The sequence below is a fragment of the Macrotis lagotis genome, chromosome 3, assembly GCF_037893015.1.
Source record: "Macrotis lagotis isolate mMagLag1 chromosome 3, bilby.v1.9.chrom.fasta, whole genome shotgun sequence".
In the NCBI taxonomy this organism is placed as follows: Eukaryota; Metazoa; Chordata; class Mammalia; order Peramelemorphia; family Peramelidae; genus Macrotis; species Macrotis lagotis.
In genome coordinates, this window is record NC_133660.1 from 103,154,294 (window position 1) to 103,174,937 (window position 20,644).

Consider the following 20,644-nt stretch of genomic DNA (forward strand, 5'->3'; position numbering starts at 1 on the left):
GGTTAGAGGTGATGAGGACCTGACCTAGAGTCCTTGTGGTGCTACTAGTTTGAGGGAAGCAAAGCAGAATTTTAATATTGTAAAAACTGGCAGGGTATAACAATTTAAAGCTTTGAGTCTATCTTAAATGCAGTGCAAGTTGGCAGAGAAACTTTTCCTTTTCTCTATGTTCTATCATATGAAAAATAAAGAAGCAGGTGTTGGTAGAATTAGTTTCCTTTTCAAATAAACTCTTTCTATGCTAGGAGAGAAAAAAAGGAGTGCTCTTCAAAATAAATGGAGGTTTTTACTCTCCTTGATTCCAGTAGAATTTTATCTTATTTCAAAATAGCATAGATAATCAACAAGCTTTATGTAAACTTACTGAAATATTCATACTAAAAAAGTATATAAAAGATAGTATTAAAATAATCACAAAGGTTATTTTTATATTTTAGTTAACAGCTGATTTCATTCAGGATTATAACTCCCATTGTAGAAATTCTCCCCACTGATGGAGATCTTCATATTATTAATCAAATAAATTAGAGTATAGATTGGTATATTTAGAAATAAATTTAAATATAAATGGTTATATAACTGGAATACATTAGAAATGAGACTTAATATAATGCCATATTGATTCTGACTCAATTCAATTTATATGAGTAAACATGAAATGGGGTTTGAGCTAGATTTTTTAATATAATTTTAAGAAATTTCTTTCATGTATTGAAAATGAGAAAAAAATGCTTATAATTTTCCCAATTATTTGGGAAACTATGAGTATGGCATATGGGACTGAGGACTAGATCTGGTGAAAAAGTAATGCTTCAGTCTCTTACTAGAGATGTACAACTATGTATGATTACAGACAAATAATGCCACATTTTCTCATCATCCCCAAATTCTCTAACTACATGTCAAATATCAAATGAGAAGACTTTTCACACAGGTCCACATTAATTTTTTAAGTAAATAATTGTATCTAGTTACTTTCTAGTCATCTCTTTCTTCCTTCTTTCCTGTCCTTTCTTACCAATTCAAAGCATCATACTGGGTTCAGTGATGAATAAATCACTGTATCACTAGATTCTACACAAATAATAGAGAACACTTAAACAAATCCATTTGACCTTCACCCTCTTAATAAAATGCCATGAGAAATCTGAAATATCAGAAAATTAATAAAACACATATCATCTGTGACAATGAGACAATGTATTTTTAAATGGCAGTGGCATGTAATGATAAATGTGGAAGTAATAACATGAAAAACAGAAATTGCATGTTATTGAAAGAGCAATAGATAGAATTTTTTAGATGCAAAATAAAGTGAAATAAATCTTTCATTACCTTCTGAATTCGTCTCTTCTTCATGCCCTATTTTAATGGTATTTTAAAAAGTACTAACTGTAGTAGTAAATACACATACATATTTGCCCTCTAAATAAAAAAAATTTAGTCTTGATGAGAATACGAAAAAAATCCAAACTTTTGACTTTATTTTTTAAAACAACAGCAATCCCAGGTAGATCCACTATTTATTCTATTGCATTATTTTGAATCAATATAGATATATTTTAATATATATTGACTCCTATTTGTATATTATTTCTCTACACATTTATCTATAGATATATACAAATATGAATATATAATGATTAGAATAGTTTCAGCTACATCCTTAATGAGATTGATTGTTATTATGGAGCTAAATATGAAAAAATAAATCTTCCATACATTTCAGAATTAAATAAGCAGATAAATGAACATATTATTCTTTATTCCAGAGAATCAGTAAGTCAATAACATTGGAAAATACTTTGGACTATCACATTTTTTGAGTAGTATTGATATAAATATGTCTATGGAAATATAATCAGCAAGTCAACAAGTCTGTAAATCACCAGGAATAAATAAAAAAGGTTTCATCCAGGAAAGTTAAGATTAAATGTGAACATTTTAATTACCTCCAAATATTTTTCTCCATACTACTACAGAACTGGACATATAAGTGAAAACATTAGAAGACAAATTTTGTCTCAATATAAGGATAAAAAAACTCAACAATTACAGCTCTAAAAAAGTGGAATGAATTTTATATTAAGGATAAACTTATTGTTTCTTAGAATAGCAAAGGGGATTCATCCACACTGTATCATAGATGGTATAGAAAACATTCCTATATTGGTGGAGGAATCTTGAAGACTGAAGATTCTCTGATTCTAAGCTATTTATTATTAGTTATATGACAAATGAAGCTAATCAAATCAAGCAGATATAATATCATGGCTGGAAAAATTAGTTTTAGAATAGAGGAAGGATACCTCTTCCTTTGAAATTGAAACTTGTTAATCCATTGAGCCTGTGTCTCTTTTGATAAATTTTAAAGTAAAGATGGAAGTAAGTGGTAAATCATGCTAAATGGTTTCATTCTTCTGTTTGAAGTTGGAAGCAAGTTAAACTGTTGAGTATGAGGGATAGTGCTGACCCATACCAGGACAGAAATCAGTTCCTTTGTGAAAGAAATGAAAAGGTAGATGAACTGCTATGGAGAAATCACTTTTAATCAAAAATTTTAGAAAGAAAAGTTGCAGAAATTTGTTGTGAGTAATTAACATTATTTTTCCACTTAATTTCAACAAATTTGACTTATAAGACTATAGACAGGAAATGCTATTCTTTATTGGTAAAGGGAGTTTTCTTGGTAGAAATTTTTGTTTGTTTTTAGTGTAGACAAATCAATAGCCTAACCTCTCCTCTTTGAATGTAAAAATATGCTTATAGAAAAGAAATTACATGAGAGACAGTGACAAGAATATTATTAGATTAATATATGATTGGGAAAAGAGTCACACTTTTAGCTGCTTCTCTAAGACTTTTGGCTATTGAGAATTACTGTAGTCTTTAGAATTGAAATGTAAAAGAGAAAATAGAAATACATGGAAGAGTTGTCAGTAAATATAGGCTTAAGGAAAGAAATGCAAACAAGACAAATATTGATAGAATCTTCTTTTTCACCTTTAATTCAATCCAACATTATTTCTCACTTTCTGTAAATTTTACAGCCTTCTCATTCCACAAAATAGAGTGTTTCTATAAAAATAGTTTAATGCTCTTGCTCTATATAATTTCTGACAATATCCTCTGTTTTTATATATGATCTGAATCTTATTTTGCATTACTGAAGCTCTGCCTTATTTATCATTAAAGGTCTAAAGCACGAAACCAACATTCTCTAACAACTCCCTCCCTAAGCAGTAAATACTAGACCTATTTAGTCTGGGGGAAAAAAAATAGAAGAGGTATTGTAAAATGTGGTCTAATGGGCTATAATCAGAAGTAATGACATAAAATGGAGCAAGGAAAACCCAGGCTGAATGTCAGGAAACTTTTAATGGCTTTGTAAAAATCATTATAAGTATGGTCAGAGATCTCTGATGAGCACTGCCTACAAATTGAAAATAATTCCCAACAGTAAGGTTTTTTTTTTTTGCTGTTGAATGGTTTTGTAGCAAATTAAGTGGTAGAAATGGCTACTGGTTCAGCAATTGTTTGGCTGACAATATCAGGATCACCCACAGTCTCTATTAATTGGCAGGGTTTTGTCAGAAGCATTCACCTTACAGCACAGCACTCAGGAACAGAAATCCAAATTCATGTATTTTGACAATCTTCAGCCCAAGTATCTGCCCTCCTCTGACCTCTCAGCTTCTGGAATACCCACATTTTAACATTGTTTTTATACTAGTTTTTTATATATATAAAGTTAGCACTTGGTAAAGGATTCTAGGTTCTCTTGTATAAAGAAGCAAGATAATGAAAAGAATATATCAGTGCCTAGGTGAATGGAATGATGCTTATATGCCACTCAATTGGACCACTGGAATTCAGGAAATATTACTTTCTTTTTTTTAGGTTTTATTCTGCTCATCAACATCAGCCTCTTAAAAGAAATCATTAGTGATATTATTAAATTTTCATTCATTTATCATTTTCAGATTGCCAAAGTTCTTTCCCTTCCTTTCCATCCCTACCAACAACCTTTCTAATTAATTAGTGAAAGAATTATTTACTCCTCTTCTAAATAAAGAAACTGAATATTTCAGAGGTGAAATGACTTCTCCTCTGAAGCGAAATCCTGTCAGGGCAAATCAAAATCAACTCATCCTCTTCCGATCTTCCCCAGATGATTTAGCTTGAGACCAAATGTCATGTATGTAATTCAAAATCAGCATGGATATACGAGGCTTCTCCTGAAACTTTGAGGATATTGGATCCAAGATGTGTACCAGAACTTCAAGCTCTTGTGTCTGCATGTTGTTATGAACTCTACCAAATCTAAAAAAAAAAAATCACTTGATCCTGGGAAGTGTTGAGATGAAGAATTGGTACATTTAATTTTCCCAAGCAGATGAGTTTAACCAGTTCATTTTTTTTTCAAGGCAATGGAGTTAAATGGCTTGCCCAAGGGCACACAACTAGGTAATTATTAAGTGTATTAAGTGTCTGAGGCCAGATTTGAACTTAGCTACTCCTGACTCCAGGGCCCAGGGCTGGTGCTCTATCCACTGCACCACCCAGCTGCCCCAGTTTAACCAGTTCTTAAGAACAATTCTTATTACCCCCTTTTATAAAGGCTTAAATTTGTTAATGAATTTATTATTATTATTCAAATCTGATTAAATTCCCATGGTAAATAGAACATATGCAGAATTTAATCATAATTATCTGTTGAACTGAGACCCAAAAAGGACCTTAGAATTCACTTAGTCTTGACCCCTCTTATCTTACCAATGAGGAAAATGAGAGCCAGAGATGTCGAGTGACTTGGACAAAGTCACAGTAAATAGCAGTGCTTAAATTTGAAACCAAGTTCCTTGATTTCCCAATTTGATACCACATCTCACCTTTAACATTTACATTTAAGAACTGTATGTTCCTAAAACTCAACAAAGAGACACATAGTGACTGTGAACATTATATAAAACATTAAAAATAAAGATTGTATATAATTATGTAAAGTATATCAACAAATTGAATTATGCCTGGAAAAATCATTAGATCTATCATATAGCAAAAAAAATAAGGAACAACTGATGGAACAGCTCACATTTGTATCCATGTTATATGAAGAGAATTTCACTATGGACTCATCATATTAGGTAGATACCCTACAAAGAATTTATGGGAAAATATAGACAAAAATCAAATAAGGACTGGTCTGGCTACATTACAAAAATGCAGCTGGAGAGATTATACACATGGATGGAATTGTAGGTTCTTTGAAACACAATGAAATCTTTAGCTTATATATGTATCCATAAATTTATATAAATGTATATATGGTCCACATATATAATTTGCATATGTATGTTTTATGTATGATATAGAGATAAACATATTTTCTATATGTTTCAAGAAAAGCTTCTACCTATGTCAAAAAGAATTAAATATAGCATTATAAGTTTTTTGGATTTTGGGGGGGCATATTTATTTCTCTGTGTAGAATTATCTTCTAGTGATGCCAAATAACATTTTTTCCTACCACTTAAAGACTTAGAGAATTGCTTTCCACACTTTGTCACACAACTAATACATATTTAAGCCAAATGTAGAACTTACATCCCAAAAATCTCAGATTGTCTTTCTATCCATTATGCCATAATGTCTCTCCCAGAAAGAAAGATGAGGAATTATAGCAAACTGCATACTTGTTCTGATATTTTGGTATGGGTATATGTGATATGCTTCATTTTCATACTTGAAACCAATAGACAAAGAGCTTTCCAGGAGAAAAATGATAGGAAATGGCATTTTCTTATCAAGTAAGTTATCATGATATGATATAAATCTCTCTCTCTTTCTCTCTCTCTCTCTCTCTCTCTCTCTCTCTCTCACACACACACACACACACACACACACACACACACACACACACAATCTGTTATTTTGGTCTTCAGAATAAATTTTAGTGGAAAATTTACTTTTCTTCCTAAAGACTAGTGGACAAGATGAGAAGCCTTCACTGGCTGTTTAATATAAAATAAGAAAGTCACTCTCTCAGATCAGATTAAAGTTATATTTCCTTAGCTTCAAATCTCCCTGATGAATAGTTAGAAAATTGATACCTAAAAATATTAAAATTGATACCTATGATTTTCAGGCCCATATTGTCAGATATAACTTGGCTGAATCAGCAACAAATATAAAATAATATAACCTCATATACCTTTTATATTGCTTGAAAATAAAAACTACTTTAGTTAACAATAATACCTCACTTTGAAGTATCATTCCAATGTTATACTCTCAATAGCATTGGCTGTTATTAATATTGGAAGCTCATATTTCAAATGAATTACTCACATAGCAAATAACAGAACTCTGCCTTGAACCATCTTTATGAAATCTTAAATGAATCTTGAGTATACTTTCATATAAGCATAATTATTAAATACAAAGGTGGCCATATTTTTTGCCAAAATTCATTTATTCTGACCCTCAGTCTTATTTCCATTGCATGTCTTTGTGCCTGGATATCTTTTCAAGAATTATGTCGCCTAAAGAAGGTTCTTGATCACTTTTGTTATATTATAATTCAAAGATTTTGGTACTCAAACAAGAAGCTAAACAGATAGAGTACAATCAAGTAATAAAAGCAAGCATTTAAAATTGCCATACATTCATCTTTCTTATATGATTGCTAAATTTCTACTCTGAACAATTGGGAGAAAAAAATTTACTAAAAGAATCCATAATTTTAATGATAAAGTAAAAAAAGAGAGAAAAATAATCTTTCTTTTAAAGTGACTTCAATATTCATTTTATTGAGCTCTTAGTAGGTTCTATTTCCCTCTTTCCTATGTTTTGACATAATTTTTCTTATATATGATGCAGAAAGACACATGGTACCAAAGAACAATTTGGAAGAAGCAGTTATTATAAATTTGGAAGTAATTTTGAAAGTAATTTGGAAGAAATAGCTATTATCAATTTTTTTAAATGTTTGTATAATCACGTGTGATTGCCATTTCATGTTGTTTTCTCTTCTTGGATTACAGGATGAAGTTTGTCCCCAAGCCGAAGGGGATACAGTTCAGAGATGTGTATGGGCCTCTGCTGTTAATGTCAAAGACAAATTCATTTATGTGACTCAGCCTTCTCTGGACCGAGTACTCATTGTTGATGTGCAGTCCCAAAAAGTTGTGCAGGTAATACTCTTTCTGAACTTTAACTAAAACAAATCAACCATGGAAATATTTTCTCATTTAGATTCCATTAAATGATCTTAAGCTATTATAATTTCCTTTACTAGTGACAAGCACTGAAACTATTCTTGTGTCACATATATGACCTGTGATATATTGGTGGGAACACAGTGTCTTTCATTTTTTTTTCTTCCCTACCCAACCCTAATGGAAGGTACTCATTTCATTTCAGAAATAAAATATTGTTTAAAAGTTTGCATTTCTTTTAGCATGAATCACTTTAAAAAAAAGCAAAATGAATTAATATTCTTACAAGTTTCTAATCAACATAGATTTATGAAATAACTTTCCTTTTTCTATAGCTACTTAACTGAAACAAAAGGCAAAATTATATTCATAATGAGACAAGGATCTGAGGATAGAATGGGTAATGGGTAGGCTGGGATATTCTAAGCCTTTTCCAAATTGAAGGGTTTTTTTTTCCAAGTCTCCCCTCACCAGGATACTTTATATTACTTAACCAACTGCATAATAAGCAAACATTCATTTGTTACCCTAAGCCTTGGGTCTTTGACTAAAGTCTGATATATAAATATAGTGAATGAAAAAAAGTATCTTTTTGCATGGAGCTTATATTCAGAAAAGAACAGATCTCAGATAAATCTTAGAAACAACTTATGTCTTAGATTTCTCTAGTAAATTCAGTGTCATCTCAAACCCTAAATTAAATGTAATTCAACAAACATTTATTAATGATCATTGTATTCTTCTAGATACTAAGAATGGAATAGAATTTTTTGCACTTGGTCTCTGTGATATAGACTTGAGAAATCATAAGCATAGTAACAGAGTTATTGAGATCATTAGCCAACTCGTAGATGGAATTTACATTTTTTCTTTTTATAATTCAAAGATAGTTAAATATTTGTTTGAATTGAATTAAACATAGAGATCAAAGAAAGGCTAGAAACCTGACATAGAATGAGATTTAGCTGTTGAATTCCAGTGTTTGAAGGGATCATTTGAATCTACAGGCTCCAAAAAACTGTAAGGTGCTCAGTGGCCACACCCCAGGAAACCTCTCTGTGGAGATGAACTAATTTAGGTTGAGGGTAATTGAAAAGCCTGAAAACCATCAATGAGCTTGAGGGATGTCCACTGCAAGAGTCTGAACACTTCCCTGGTGGAATGAACAGATGAGCAAAACTGGTACCACAGGTCATGAAGGTGTCTAAGGTGAAACATAGATCCTGGTCTCCCATTGAAGAAATCAAAGTCATTCACTGTATTCCCAGACATTGCCAGTCATTTTGACTTTTGTCTTGCCACTAAACTTTGATGATTTGGAAGACAGAATGACACTGATAACTTTGTGTAACTCTGCCTCACTTAAATCTAATTCATGTGCAAATCAAGACATCACCCTGTGATGTCATTGCTACTTTTTGAAAGCAAAGTACAAACAGTAGCCAGTAGAGAAACACTGAAAGTTTTAAAGTGTGCCTGCTCATTAGGAAGGATGATTTAGCAGATTGGTAAGAGATTAAACACTTGACAGTCAGGGAAACCAGGGTACATATGACTTTGAACAAAATTACTGAGCCTTTCTGTATCGATGAACCAGTAAAATGCGTGAATGTCAAAAGATACTCTCTGAAATCTTTCCCCTGCATTCAATTGCTGAGATACTATTTCTTTTGATTCAGACAACATTAAACAAAATTGGTATTCCAGTATTTTGTTTTGTTTTGTGGGAGGGGTGGCTTAGAAGAGAGGAAGGTAAATTGAATTGTACCCATGATTTCATTTATAATAGGGGACATCCTTTGTGGAAACTGCAAAAAAAAAAATGATTATTATTTGCTCCAATACCCTCTGATCTTATTCACTTGTTTGCTTTTATCACTTTATTTTATAGATGAAGAAGCTGAACTTTGTTAAGACTTGCCTATGTAACATAGCTAATAAGAACAGGGAATTAAACCTGAGTTTCACCCAACTCTAGGGTCTATAAAATCCCCCAAAACATTTTCTGTCTGTTTGTCCTAGAATACAGGTTTTGGAAAGTTCTGTTACCTATGATTATACAAATAAAACTGTCTTTCCCATACTGAGATAATCATATGCTTATAAATTTTAAATTTGGCATAAGTATGAAAAATATAAGATTTTAGCATATATTCCTTAGTTTTTCAAGCTTTTGGCATTTGTTCAGGAAGGGTTACCTTTGTTTTCCTTTCAGTTAAAATTGCTAGCATTCATTTTGGGATTATCATCAGTCTTTACTAATAATTGAAAATTCTACCTGTAATTAGAGACCAACCAAATTCTTTAAAATTAATTTCAAAACATGTATCTTATTTATATATATATATATATGTGTGTGTGTGTGTGTGTATGCATACACATATACACACACATATATATCATCTGCTATTGTTTAAAAATTGAGACAGACTCCTTATTAGCCATGTGAGAGCAAAATGAGTTCAATTTTCAAACTGATAGGAAATGCTGGACTTTAAAATATGTATGTCCTTCTATTATAATCATGAAAATTGAATTATTCATTCTAATAATTGACATCAAGTCATAAGGGGTAAAAAAAATAAAGTCCTTAACCTTGTAATTATATTTGAAAATGTCATAATTTGCCCAAGTAACTAGGAAACCTGCACTAACTAGATCTATTTTTAAATTATTGATTGATGTGCAATAAAATAATTTTAAAATAAGCACAGATTATAACAAAATATATATATCTCACTAGACATTTTGACATGCTAATTTCTATACTTTAATATTATTAAAAGAATAGATGATTCATCTAAACTCTAATGAAAAATTTGTTAATTGAGGATATGGCTCTTAAGTAAAAAGATTCAAATATTAGACACAAAAATACATGACAAAAATAATCTATAATTATACACATTTATAACTTGCTTAATATTTGAAAATATCACCCACGTGTGTTCAGAAATAAAAAGTCCACCGTATGATGTATCTGAGATTTTAAATTTTATATTGTTTTCAGAATTTTATTCAAGGCATTTGTTGGCACCACGAAATCAAAATTGTTACATATGTTTACAGAAAAATGAAATATATTCATGAATCTTAAATTAACATTATTAGTTGAAGAATTATTTTAATCTTAGAAATAATTATACTCATGTAATTATATTTGAATATACAGATAATTATTTCAGTGCCTTATGGTAATTCTATGAATGAGTCTCAAATATTTCCATATTTTAAAATCTGAATTTCTTTATACTGCCTGCCTTTTTATACTAAAAAAATCAACATCCTTATAACATTCATTTTTCAAATATATATTAATTCATATTCATCATTCATGTTGATGACTCCTAAACACCTTTACCACTCATTGCATTTTTATCCTCAACTTCAAGCTTTTTTATCTCCACCAAACTAGTCATTTGCTATTAAAGTCACAGTTGAACCATTACCATCACCCAATATCTTCCTCCAATATCTAAAAACATCAAAATCCTACACACTAACCATGACCACGTAGCCTTCCATCTGCTTCATCTCATTCACACTAACTCTACTTTTTACTCTTAATATAATCTCTAGTGTTGTCTCTTTCAGATTATGCAAACTCATCTATAAAATGAGGGAATTGGACTACATGCATACTGTCTTTTGATTTTCAGCCTCATCATAAAAATCAACCATTCATTAGTCCCAGTTTTCTACCTCCCCACAAAGATTTATAAATTTACTTTTTCTTCTCATATTAACCATTCTGATAGGTGTAAAATGGTGCTTAAAAGTTGCATAATTTGCATTCCCATAATCAATCAGTAGGGATTTATGTCATTTTATGTGATTATACCTTTGATTTTATTCTTGAAAAACTATGTGTTCATATCTTTTGAAAATTTCTCAATTAGTGAATGACATTTTCTTATAAATATCTCTTCATTTCAGATTTGAGTCCTTTGTCAGATATATTTGCTATAAAGCTGTTCCCTTAGCTTTCTGCTTTCTTTCTGATCTCGATTGGATTACTTTTGCTTTTGCAAAAACTCTTTAGAATTTAATATAGCATTATCCATTTTCTATTTAGCAATTTTTTTCTGTCTCTGGTTTGGTCACAAATTCTTCCCTGTTACCTAGATCTGATAGGTAAACTATCTCCTAATTTATTTATGCTCTCATTCTTTAGGTCTAAAAAATAATATACCCATTTTAACTTTAACTTGTAAAGTGTTGGTCTAAACATAGTTTTTGCCTTAGTTTTTTCCAGTAGTTTTTGTCAAATAGTGAGTTTTTCCCCCTAAAAGTAGGTCTTTGAGTTTATCGAACACTAGATTACTATAGTAATTTACATATATATATATATATATATATTATACCTAATATATTCCATGATCAACCAATGATCAGTGTATTTCTTAGCTAGCACCAGATTGTTTTTATGATTACTACATTGCAATAGAGTTTGAGATACAGTATCGCTTCATATTTATTTTTATCAATAATTCCATGTATAGCTTGACCTTTTTGTCTTCCAGATGAATTTTGCTATTATTTTTTATAACTCTATAAAATAATTATTTTTAGCTTGATTGGTATGTCACTGAATAAGTAAAATATTATATATGATTGTCCTTCATTCTCAAAGATGACCAAAATGACACCACTATCTTAGTTGTTACATTGTTTCTGATCAGATCAACATGAGTTGGAATACACTACCAAAGATCAGACACAATAATACATATGTACATTTGCTTTGAGTTCTCTAAATTTTTATATCTCACATTCCTTTGGAACTAAAACAATTCTGTTTTTTGTGTAGAGCCCATTATCTTTTCTGATGAGGGCATAATATGCTGGATGTTCCTGCACCAATGTCTCCAATGTTCAGACAATATATTCCAAAGTTTTTAAAAAAGACCTTGAAGAGTGTCCTGTTATTGCTTTCTCTGACCACCGTGTGAGTGTTGGCTCTGTGTGAGTTCTCCACAAAAACATTATTTTGGGGAAGCATACATTTGGTATTTGAATATGGCCAGTTCATTAGAGTTGTGCTCTGTACTAACACTTGAAAGCTCGTCCATTTAGTTATACAAAGAACTTCAGTATCTGCTATCTTATCCTGACAAATAATTTCAGAATCTTCTTAAAACAATTCAAATGGAGGCAATTCAATTTCCAGAAATGTCACTGATAGACTGTCCAGGTTTCATGGTGATACAACGATGAAATCAGCACAATGGCTATGCAGACCTTCAGTTTAATGATCAGTCTAATACTTCTTTTCTCCCACACTTTTATTTGTCAACATTTTCTCCCCAAAGCTGAGATAGTTCTGACAATAAGCTCATCAACCTCATTATCAATGTATACATCCCTGAAAAGTATACTCTAAGAGAAGTGAATTTATTACTATTTGCTGTAATCCGTGGTTCCATTTATGAATGGTGTAGTGCTGGCTGATGTTTTCTTTGTGTATTAAGGCAAAAATTAATACAAGATGCAGAAAATTAATTCATATTTTGTTGCTTCTCAGCTTCGGAGATTGCATTGAATGTACAATCATCTACAATCAGAAAATCTTGAACCAATACTCCATTTATTTTGATCTTGGCTTATAGTTTTTCAAGTTGAAGAGAATACCAAACTGACCTTGTTGCCACTGTGTTTTTCCTCATTTAAGTTATTTGGAAACATGACTGAAAACAGTGCTAAAGAGCATGGGAGCAAGCACAAAGTCTTGTTTCATTCCACTGAGAACTGAGAGCATTGTCCATTATGCAGGACCCAGGAAAACTACCAACATGTAATTAAGGTGCAATACTGATGAATTTTTCCAACCAACCAAATCTTGACAAAATTTTCCATGAGCTCTCACAACTGATGGCATCAAAACTCTTGATCAGATCTAAAACTATTGTGTACATATCTCTGTTCTCCTTCTAGCATTTCTCCTATAATTATCAAGCAGCAACCTGTTCCTCAAACCTTTCTGAATATGGACTGACTCTCATAAAGATGATCATTTTCCATGAAAAGGATCATACTATTCAGTATGACTCTGGCAAGAATCTTGCCAGCAGTGACTGAGAAAGATGCCCTGCCCCCTGTCATTGTCCTAGGACAATTAATTTCCTCAAACCTTATACAGAAGGACAGTGGAACTGCCCTTGAATTTGTGGGATAACTCTGATTGCCATAGAAAATTTCATTTTATGAATGAACAATGGCCCAAACATCTTGTAAATCTCAGCTGGAATAGGATCAGTACCAGGTATTTTGCCATATAACAGTTACATAATGCATTCTTCTTCAGTTGAAAATTTGTCTAGAGAGGGATTGATTCCAATCTGAGGTAAATTGTCAATGTTTTCATTGATGTTTGTCTTTTGAAAACAACTGTGGAATTAAGTATCCAACCAATCTCTCTAGTATCATGTACTTATCAATAATCAATGTAGCTCCATCAGCACTGAATAGTTGAGATGCACCATATGCTTTAGAACATAAAAAAGTCTTCAGGTTATCATAAAATCATTTTAGATTGTTGCTATCAACATAAAATTGAATTTCATCTGTCTTCTTACTGAGTCAAGAATCATGCATCTCTCTACTTTGATTGTATTACTCGTCTGAAGGAGCAAAATCCTACCTTCTTAGAGATTAATGAACTCCTATGGAGTTCTCATTTTACATTTAACAAATACCAAACTTCCCCATAATTTACAACAAACCATTTTTGATTATGTGAGTGTTCTAACCCAGATGAACAAATACAGTGCTGTATATAAAATCTTTAAAATTTTCCCACTCCTTTTCTGCTATTACCTATTATGTATTGGTTCAACTTTCTGTCCAAGTTACTAATGAATTATTACTGCTCAGAGAAGTGCTCTAATCTCTTGACATTAATTCTTCTGGTCCTCATTTTGCCTTGGGAGCACCACTTTAGTTGAATGTCAATATTTAGCTTGGAAAGGATAAGTCTATGATCAGTCCATCATTCTGCATCATGCATTACCTTTATCACTGGCATATCCTGACTTTTTCTTCTTACATTAACAGTTTTTTTTTTAAATGTCATTGTTTGCTGCAAGAGTACATACATAAAAGTTTTATTGCATTTAGGTAAATGCAAAAGTGTTGGTGATAAAAAGATCATGAGATGCACAGGTCTTCAGTATTAAGTGACCATTGTTATTGCTGTTTCCAAATCCATTCATCCCTAGAACTTCCTGCTGAGTCTGGTAGTCTAAGCCTATTTTCTAGCCTTAAAATAAACCATAATTATAAATTTGTTAATTTTGGCACATTGATGATAAGGATCTTCAGGTATTCATAAAATTATTATTTGAACTCATCAGCATTTCTCATGGTGGGAGCATAGGCACTGATAATGGTGGCATGGCTATTTCTTGAAAGTGGTAATCACATTGTCATGAACCTGCCATTCACTCCTTTTGATAGACATATAAGATTTTTGACTAGATTAATATTCATCACTTTCCTGGTGCCCATCTTCATTATGGGCACTGAGAAAAAAAATGTGTTTCTTTCCTGCACTTCAGTAAGCTGTCCTTCATTTGCCAGCCTTGCTTCACTTAGGGCTGCTATTTGAGTGTGATACCTGCTTAGTTCTCTTGCAGCAAGAGTTGTTTATCTTTCAAATCTACTGGATTGTGTGTTGTCCATGAGTGAGTGCACAATCCATGTAATAACTGATAGTGAGTAGAATCATCTCTAAAAAATTTTTGCATATATTTTTGCATAGTGTGGTTTCCCTGCCTGCCATGGTAATAAAGCCAAGAATGTGTAAGCAAAGAATTTTTAGGACTTTGTTTCTAGGGGTGAGCAGTGTGATGCTTAAAACACTGCTCAGACACCCAGGGGACTGCCAAATCCCATTGTTGCTTCCTCTGAGAAGACAAGCTTATGACCTAGGACAATCATGTATATGAATGTCACTATAGCTGCCACCTACTATTCACTTGCCTGACTATTTTGATACAGGCAAAAATGGTAAAATGGTGTGGGTGATGTCTTGTGATTCATGTGTAAATTTGATCATGCTTCTGGATTTAGATCAGTAACTTATTATTTTAATGAAAGTTCCCTTTATTCCTATGTTCTTCGTTGTTTTTGATTGGAAATGGGTTCTGTAGTTCATCAAAACTTTTTTTCTGAATCTTTTGATAATTATATGATTTCTGTGGGGTTTCTTATTGATAAGGTAAATTATGCTGATAATTTTCATAATAATGAACTAGTCCTGCATTTCTGGTTATAGTGTATGATTGTGATACATTGTTGTAATTTCCTTGAAAATATTCAATTTATTTATTTTGCATAAATATTCATTAGGAAAATTTCTCTATTGTGTTCTTTTTCTGTTTTAGCTCTTTATTATGGTTTAGCTTTCAGCACCATATCTGTGTGATTAAAGGAATTTGGAAGCAATAATTATTTCCTTATTGTTTCATATAGTTTATATAGTATTGGAATTATTTTATCTTTTTATTGATATTTTATTTTTCCAAAATAGATGTTATGAAAGCTTTTTAACATTCATCCATAGGCATATGTATTTTTTAAATTAAAAAAAATTCCTTCCACCCTCCCTTGAAACCCTCCTCCCCTCAGCAATGAACAGTTAGGTTAATATTGTACATACTCTTTTGTGCTAAACATGTTTACAGATCATTTTCAGTATGAGTAATTAGGATTAAATGAAAGAAAGATGTGAGATTTTTTTTTTAAAGTGAATGTGGTGTACATCAGATTCTGAAAGATTTTTGGTTTTGCTTTGTTTTTCTTTCTCTGGATAGAGATAGCATTGTCCATAGTTCATCCAATAGGGTTGCCCTAGTTATCTGAACTGCTGAGAGCAGCTACATCTATGAGTTTTGATCATCAGACAACATTGCTCTTAATGTATGGATATTGTTGTTTTGGTTCTCCTTCTTTCACTCAGCATCAGATGCTGAAATTCATTTCATGCTTTTCTAGAGATCAACCATCTGTGATTTCTTATAGAAAAATAATATTCCATAATATTCATATAACATAACTTGCTTAATCATTCGGCAATTGATGGGCATCCCCTCAGTTTCCAATTCTTTGCCACTACAAAAAAGGGCTGCTATGAATATTTTGGAACATGTAGGACTTTTTCCATTTTTTTTCATTATTTCTTCTGGGTACCAACCAATCAGATAGGTATGATGTGATACCAAAGAGTTGTTCAATTTGCTTTTCTCTAATCAATAATTATTTGGAGCATTTTTATGATTATATATAGTTTTAATTTCTTCATTTCAAAACTGTCTATTCATATCCTTTGACCATTTATCAATTGGAGAATGAATTGTTTCTTAAATGTTCAATAGAATTTAATTATAAATCCATTTGGCCCTGGGTATATTTGGAAGGGGAGTTCATTTGTGACTTCTTCAATTTCTTTTTTCTAAAATAGGGTTATTTTAATATTCTATTTTCCTCTTTTGGACAATTTTTCATTTTATAAATATTAATCCATTTTGCTTAGATTGTTAGATTTATTAGCATATAATTAAACAAAATACCTTCTATTAAATGATTTGTTTTAATTGGTGGAGCTTTCAATTGTTTATTACTGATAACCTGGTTTATTTCTTTTTGAAAATAAAATTAATGGTTCATATTTTTAGTATTTTGCCATAAAACCAGCGCCTAATTTCATGTATTAATTCAATGGTTTTCTTACTTTCATTTTAATAATCTCTCCTTTGATGTTCAGGATTTCCAATTGAGAGATGTTTAATTTGATTTTCCTAGTTCTTTTTATTTTCATACTCAATTCATTGATCTTCACTTTCTATATTTTATTCATATAAGGGTTTAGAGATTTAAATTTGCTCCTGTTTGGTTTTATTCCATGAATTTTATATGCTGTCTCATTGTCATTTTAATGAAATTATTGATTGCTTTTAGGTTTATTTCGATTCTTTAGAATTAGATTATTTTTATCTATCTTTTCTTGACCCATTTTTTGAATTTAATTATTGTACTATTGTCTGAAAATGGTGCATTTTATACATTTGCCTTTTTGAATTTTATTGTGAGGCTTTCATGTTCTACCACCTGTCAGGTTGTGTGTGTGTGTGTGTGTGTGTGTGTGTGTGTGTGTGTGTTTGTGGGTACCATGTAACTCTGAGAAAAAAAATCTATATTTCTTTCTTTCTCTTGCCAGGCAATTTTATTCAGATATATATCATATCTAACTTTTCTGAGACTCTATTCATTGAAATTTCTGGGTCAAAAAGTATGATCAGTTTTGTTGCTCTTTGGTCTAGTTCCATAATCCTCCCCAGAATGGTTGGATCATTTTGCAACTCCACTTGCAATGCATTAATGTCCCAATGCTCCCACAACCTTTCTAAAATTTATCATTTTGACATCCTAGAAATCAGATAGTTATGAGGTGATACCAAAGAGTTGTCTTAATTTGCATTTCCCTAATCAATAATGATTTGGATTATTTTTTCATATGATTATATATATATATAAATATAGTTTTAATTTCTTCATTTAAAAAGTATCTTCATATCCTTTGACTATTTATCATGTGGAGAATTGTTTCTTAAATGTTTGATGGAATTCATTTGTAAATCCATTTGACCCTGGGTATATTTGGGGGGGAAATGATCAAAGTCACCTTCTATTCTCTCCTTCTGTCCATGTATACTTTTATAATAAGAGTAATGACAAGGTGATTAAGAGTTACAGGAATTGACACTGCATTATTGAACTGTGCTCTCCTTGTACTAGAAGACCACACACCTTTCCTGCTGACTTTCTAAATGGTCTTGCACTAGAAAATTAATTTACCCAATTCTTGTTTTTGTTCTGTTGATCCAGAATTCATTTTAAAGTGTAACATTATAATTTTTGAAGGTTAATTTGGGAGAGTTCAGTTTTGCTGGGTAGTTGATTCTTGGTTGTAAACCAAGATCTTTTTCCTTCCAGAATATCATATTCCAATCCCTATGAGCCCTTAATGTAGATGCTGCCAGATCCTGTGTAATCCTGACTATGGAGCCTCAGTAGTTGAATTTTTTGTTTCTGGCAGCTTTTAGAATTTTCCTCTTGATTTGGGAGTTTTGGAATTTGGAATTTGCCCTTGTAAGTCTTTGTTTTGGGGATCTCTTTCAGGAGGTGACTGGTGAATTCTCTTGATTTCTATTTAACCTCTGCTTCAGGGCAATTTTGCTGTATTATTTCTTGAAAAATGATTTCTAGGCTCTCATCCTGATTGTGGTTTTGAGATGGCCCAATAATTTTTAAATTATTTTTTCTGGATCTGTTTTCAAGGTTGGTTGTTTTTCCAATGAGATATTTCACATTTTCTTCTAATTTTTGGCTTTTTGGGGGAAGAGTTTGATTTCTTCCTGATTTCTTGCAAAGTCATCAGCTTCCTTTAATTCTATTCTGCATTTGAACAAGTTATTTTCTTCAGAGAGCTTTTTTTTAATCTCCTTTTCCAGCTGGCCAATTCTTCTTTTTAAGGCATTCTTCTTTTCATTTTCCTTTTTGTTTTGCTTTTTCCATTAAGCCTAAACTGTTTTTTAACATACTATTTTCTTCAGTATTTTTTTGTTTATCTTTCACCAAGCTGTTGATTTGGTTTTCATGATTATTCTGCACCATTCATTTCTCCTCTCAATTTTTCCTCCATCACCCTTAATTGCCTTTCCAAGTCTTTTTTGAGCCCATCCATAGCATGAGCCCATTTTCTATTTCTCTTGGAGCTTTTGGATACAGAAGCTTTGATTTTCTCATCACCTGAGTATGTGTTTTGATCTTCCATAGGATGAAAGTAATTCTCTATGGTCAGATTCTTCTTTGTCTGTTGTTTACTCTTTTTTTCTCAGCCCAAGACAGCACTTCCAAGGCTTTGAGTTTGGTTTTTTTTGGTGGAGAGGGATACCTCACTGGAACCTTTATTCCTCCAAGGTCTTATGCTCTCTTGCCTGTGCTTTGATATGTAGATGCACCCCAGTACTTCCCTCTGCCCTGGAGCTATAAGGAGGGATCCAGCGTGTCCACTTAGTGTGGAAGTCCAATCTGTAACCTGGATCTGAATGTAGGCTAGCAGCAGAGACCCACCCTGAGGGAAAGCAGATAAATCTCTGTACATTTCCCTTACTGTCTCTGGGGGTACAGGCTGCTTTCTCCAGATTCTCAATGCAGATTCTGTGGCTGGTGCTCATTACTCCATTCAGGTGTAACAGAGTTCTCTCACTGCCCCTTCAAGCTGTTGCTGGTGACCTCTGGGCTGGGCTGGACTGCGCTGCTCTGTGGTCATGGCTTTTTCCCAAACCCCAGGCCGGTTGAAACACACCTTTTCCATGAACTTCTAAGTTTCTTGGACTGGGAAAATGTATCCCTCAGGTTTTCTGTGGGTTCTGCCCCTGTAAATTTTGGCTAGAGTCATAATTTATTGCCTTTTGGAGTTTTGGGGGGAAGGAGTTCCTGGGAAATGCTGCCTTCACACCGCCATCTTGGCTCCACCCCTATCTAGGGTTTTTAAAATGAATGGGTGCTATATTTTGTCAAAGAATGTCTCAGCATCTATTGAAATAATAATTTCATTTCTGTTAATATTAATATGGTCAATTATGATGATTGTTTTCCTAATATTGACCCATTCCTGTCTAGCTGATAAAAATCTTATCACATCTTGCTGTATTATCCTAGCAATAGTTTGTTGTAATCTCTTTGCTAACATTTTATTTAAAATGTTTGCATCAATATTCATTAATTATATAGTCTATAATGGATTTATTTTTGCTCTTTCTGGTTTAGGTATCAGCATTATATTGGTGTCAGAATAAATTTGATAGAACTCTTCCTTCTCCTATTTTTAAATGGTTTATACAGAATTGGAATTAATTGTTCCTTAAATGTTTCTTAGAATTCACTTATAAATTCATCTTACACTGGAGATTATCTTTAGGGAGTTTAATTGATGGTTTCATTAATTTCTTTTTATAAAATGGAGCTATTTAAGTATTTTATTTCCTCTTTTATGAATCTCAGTAGCTTATATGTTTGCAAATATTTATCCATTTCACTTAAATTGTCAAATATGTTGGCATACATTTGGGCAAATTAGCTTCACATTATTACTTTAATTTCCTTCTCATTGGTGTTGTTTATTCTTCCTATTTCATATTGATAATTTGGTTTTCGTTACTCTTTTTTGAAATCAGATGAACTACAACTTAATTTTTTATGAAATCAACTCAGTTTTATTTATTAATTCAATGATTTTCTTATTTTCAATTTTTTTTAATTTTTCCTCTGATTTTCCAAATTTCTAATTTGATATTTAATTGGAGTTTTTCTTTTATTTTCTTTTTTTAGTTATTTTAGTTGCATGCAAATTTATTGATCTT

General features: G+C 31.9%; 1 protein-coding gene across 1 annotated transcript in view; it reads left to right on the forward strand.

Annotated features, from left to right (window-relative positions):
- The window catches only part of FSTL5 (follistatin like 5), a 1,020,077-nt gene that overhangs the window by 908,246 nt on the left and 91,187 nt on the right, over window positions 1-20,644 (forward strand). Inside the window, exon 12 of the mRNA XM_074227423.1 lies at window positions 7,047-7,196. Within this exon, the coding sequence (XP_074083524.1) occupies window positions 7,047-7,196 (150 nt within the window). The remainder of the gene's footprint in view (window positions 1-7,046; window positions 7,197-20,644) is intronic.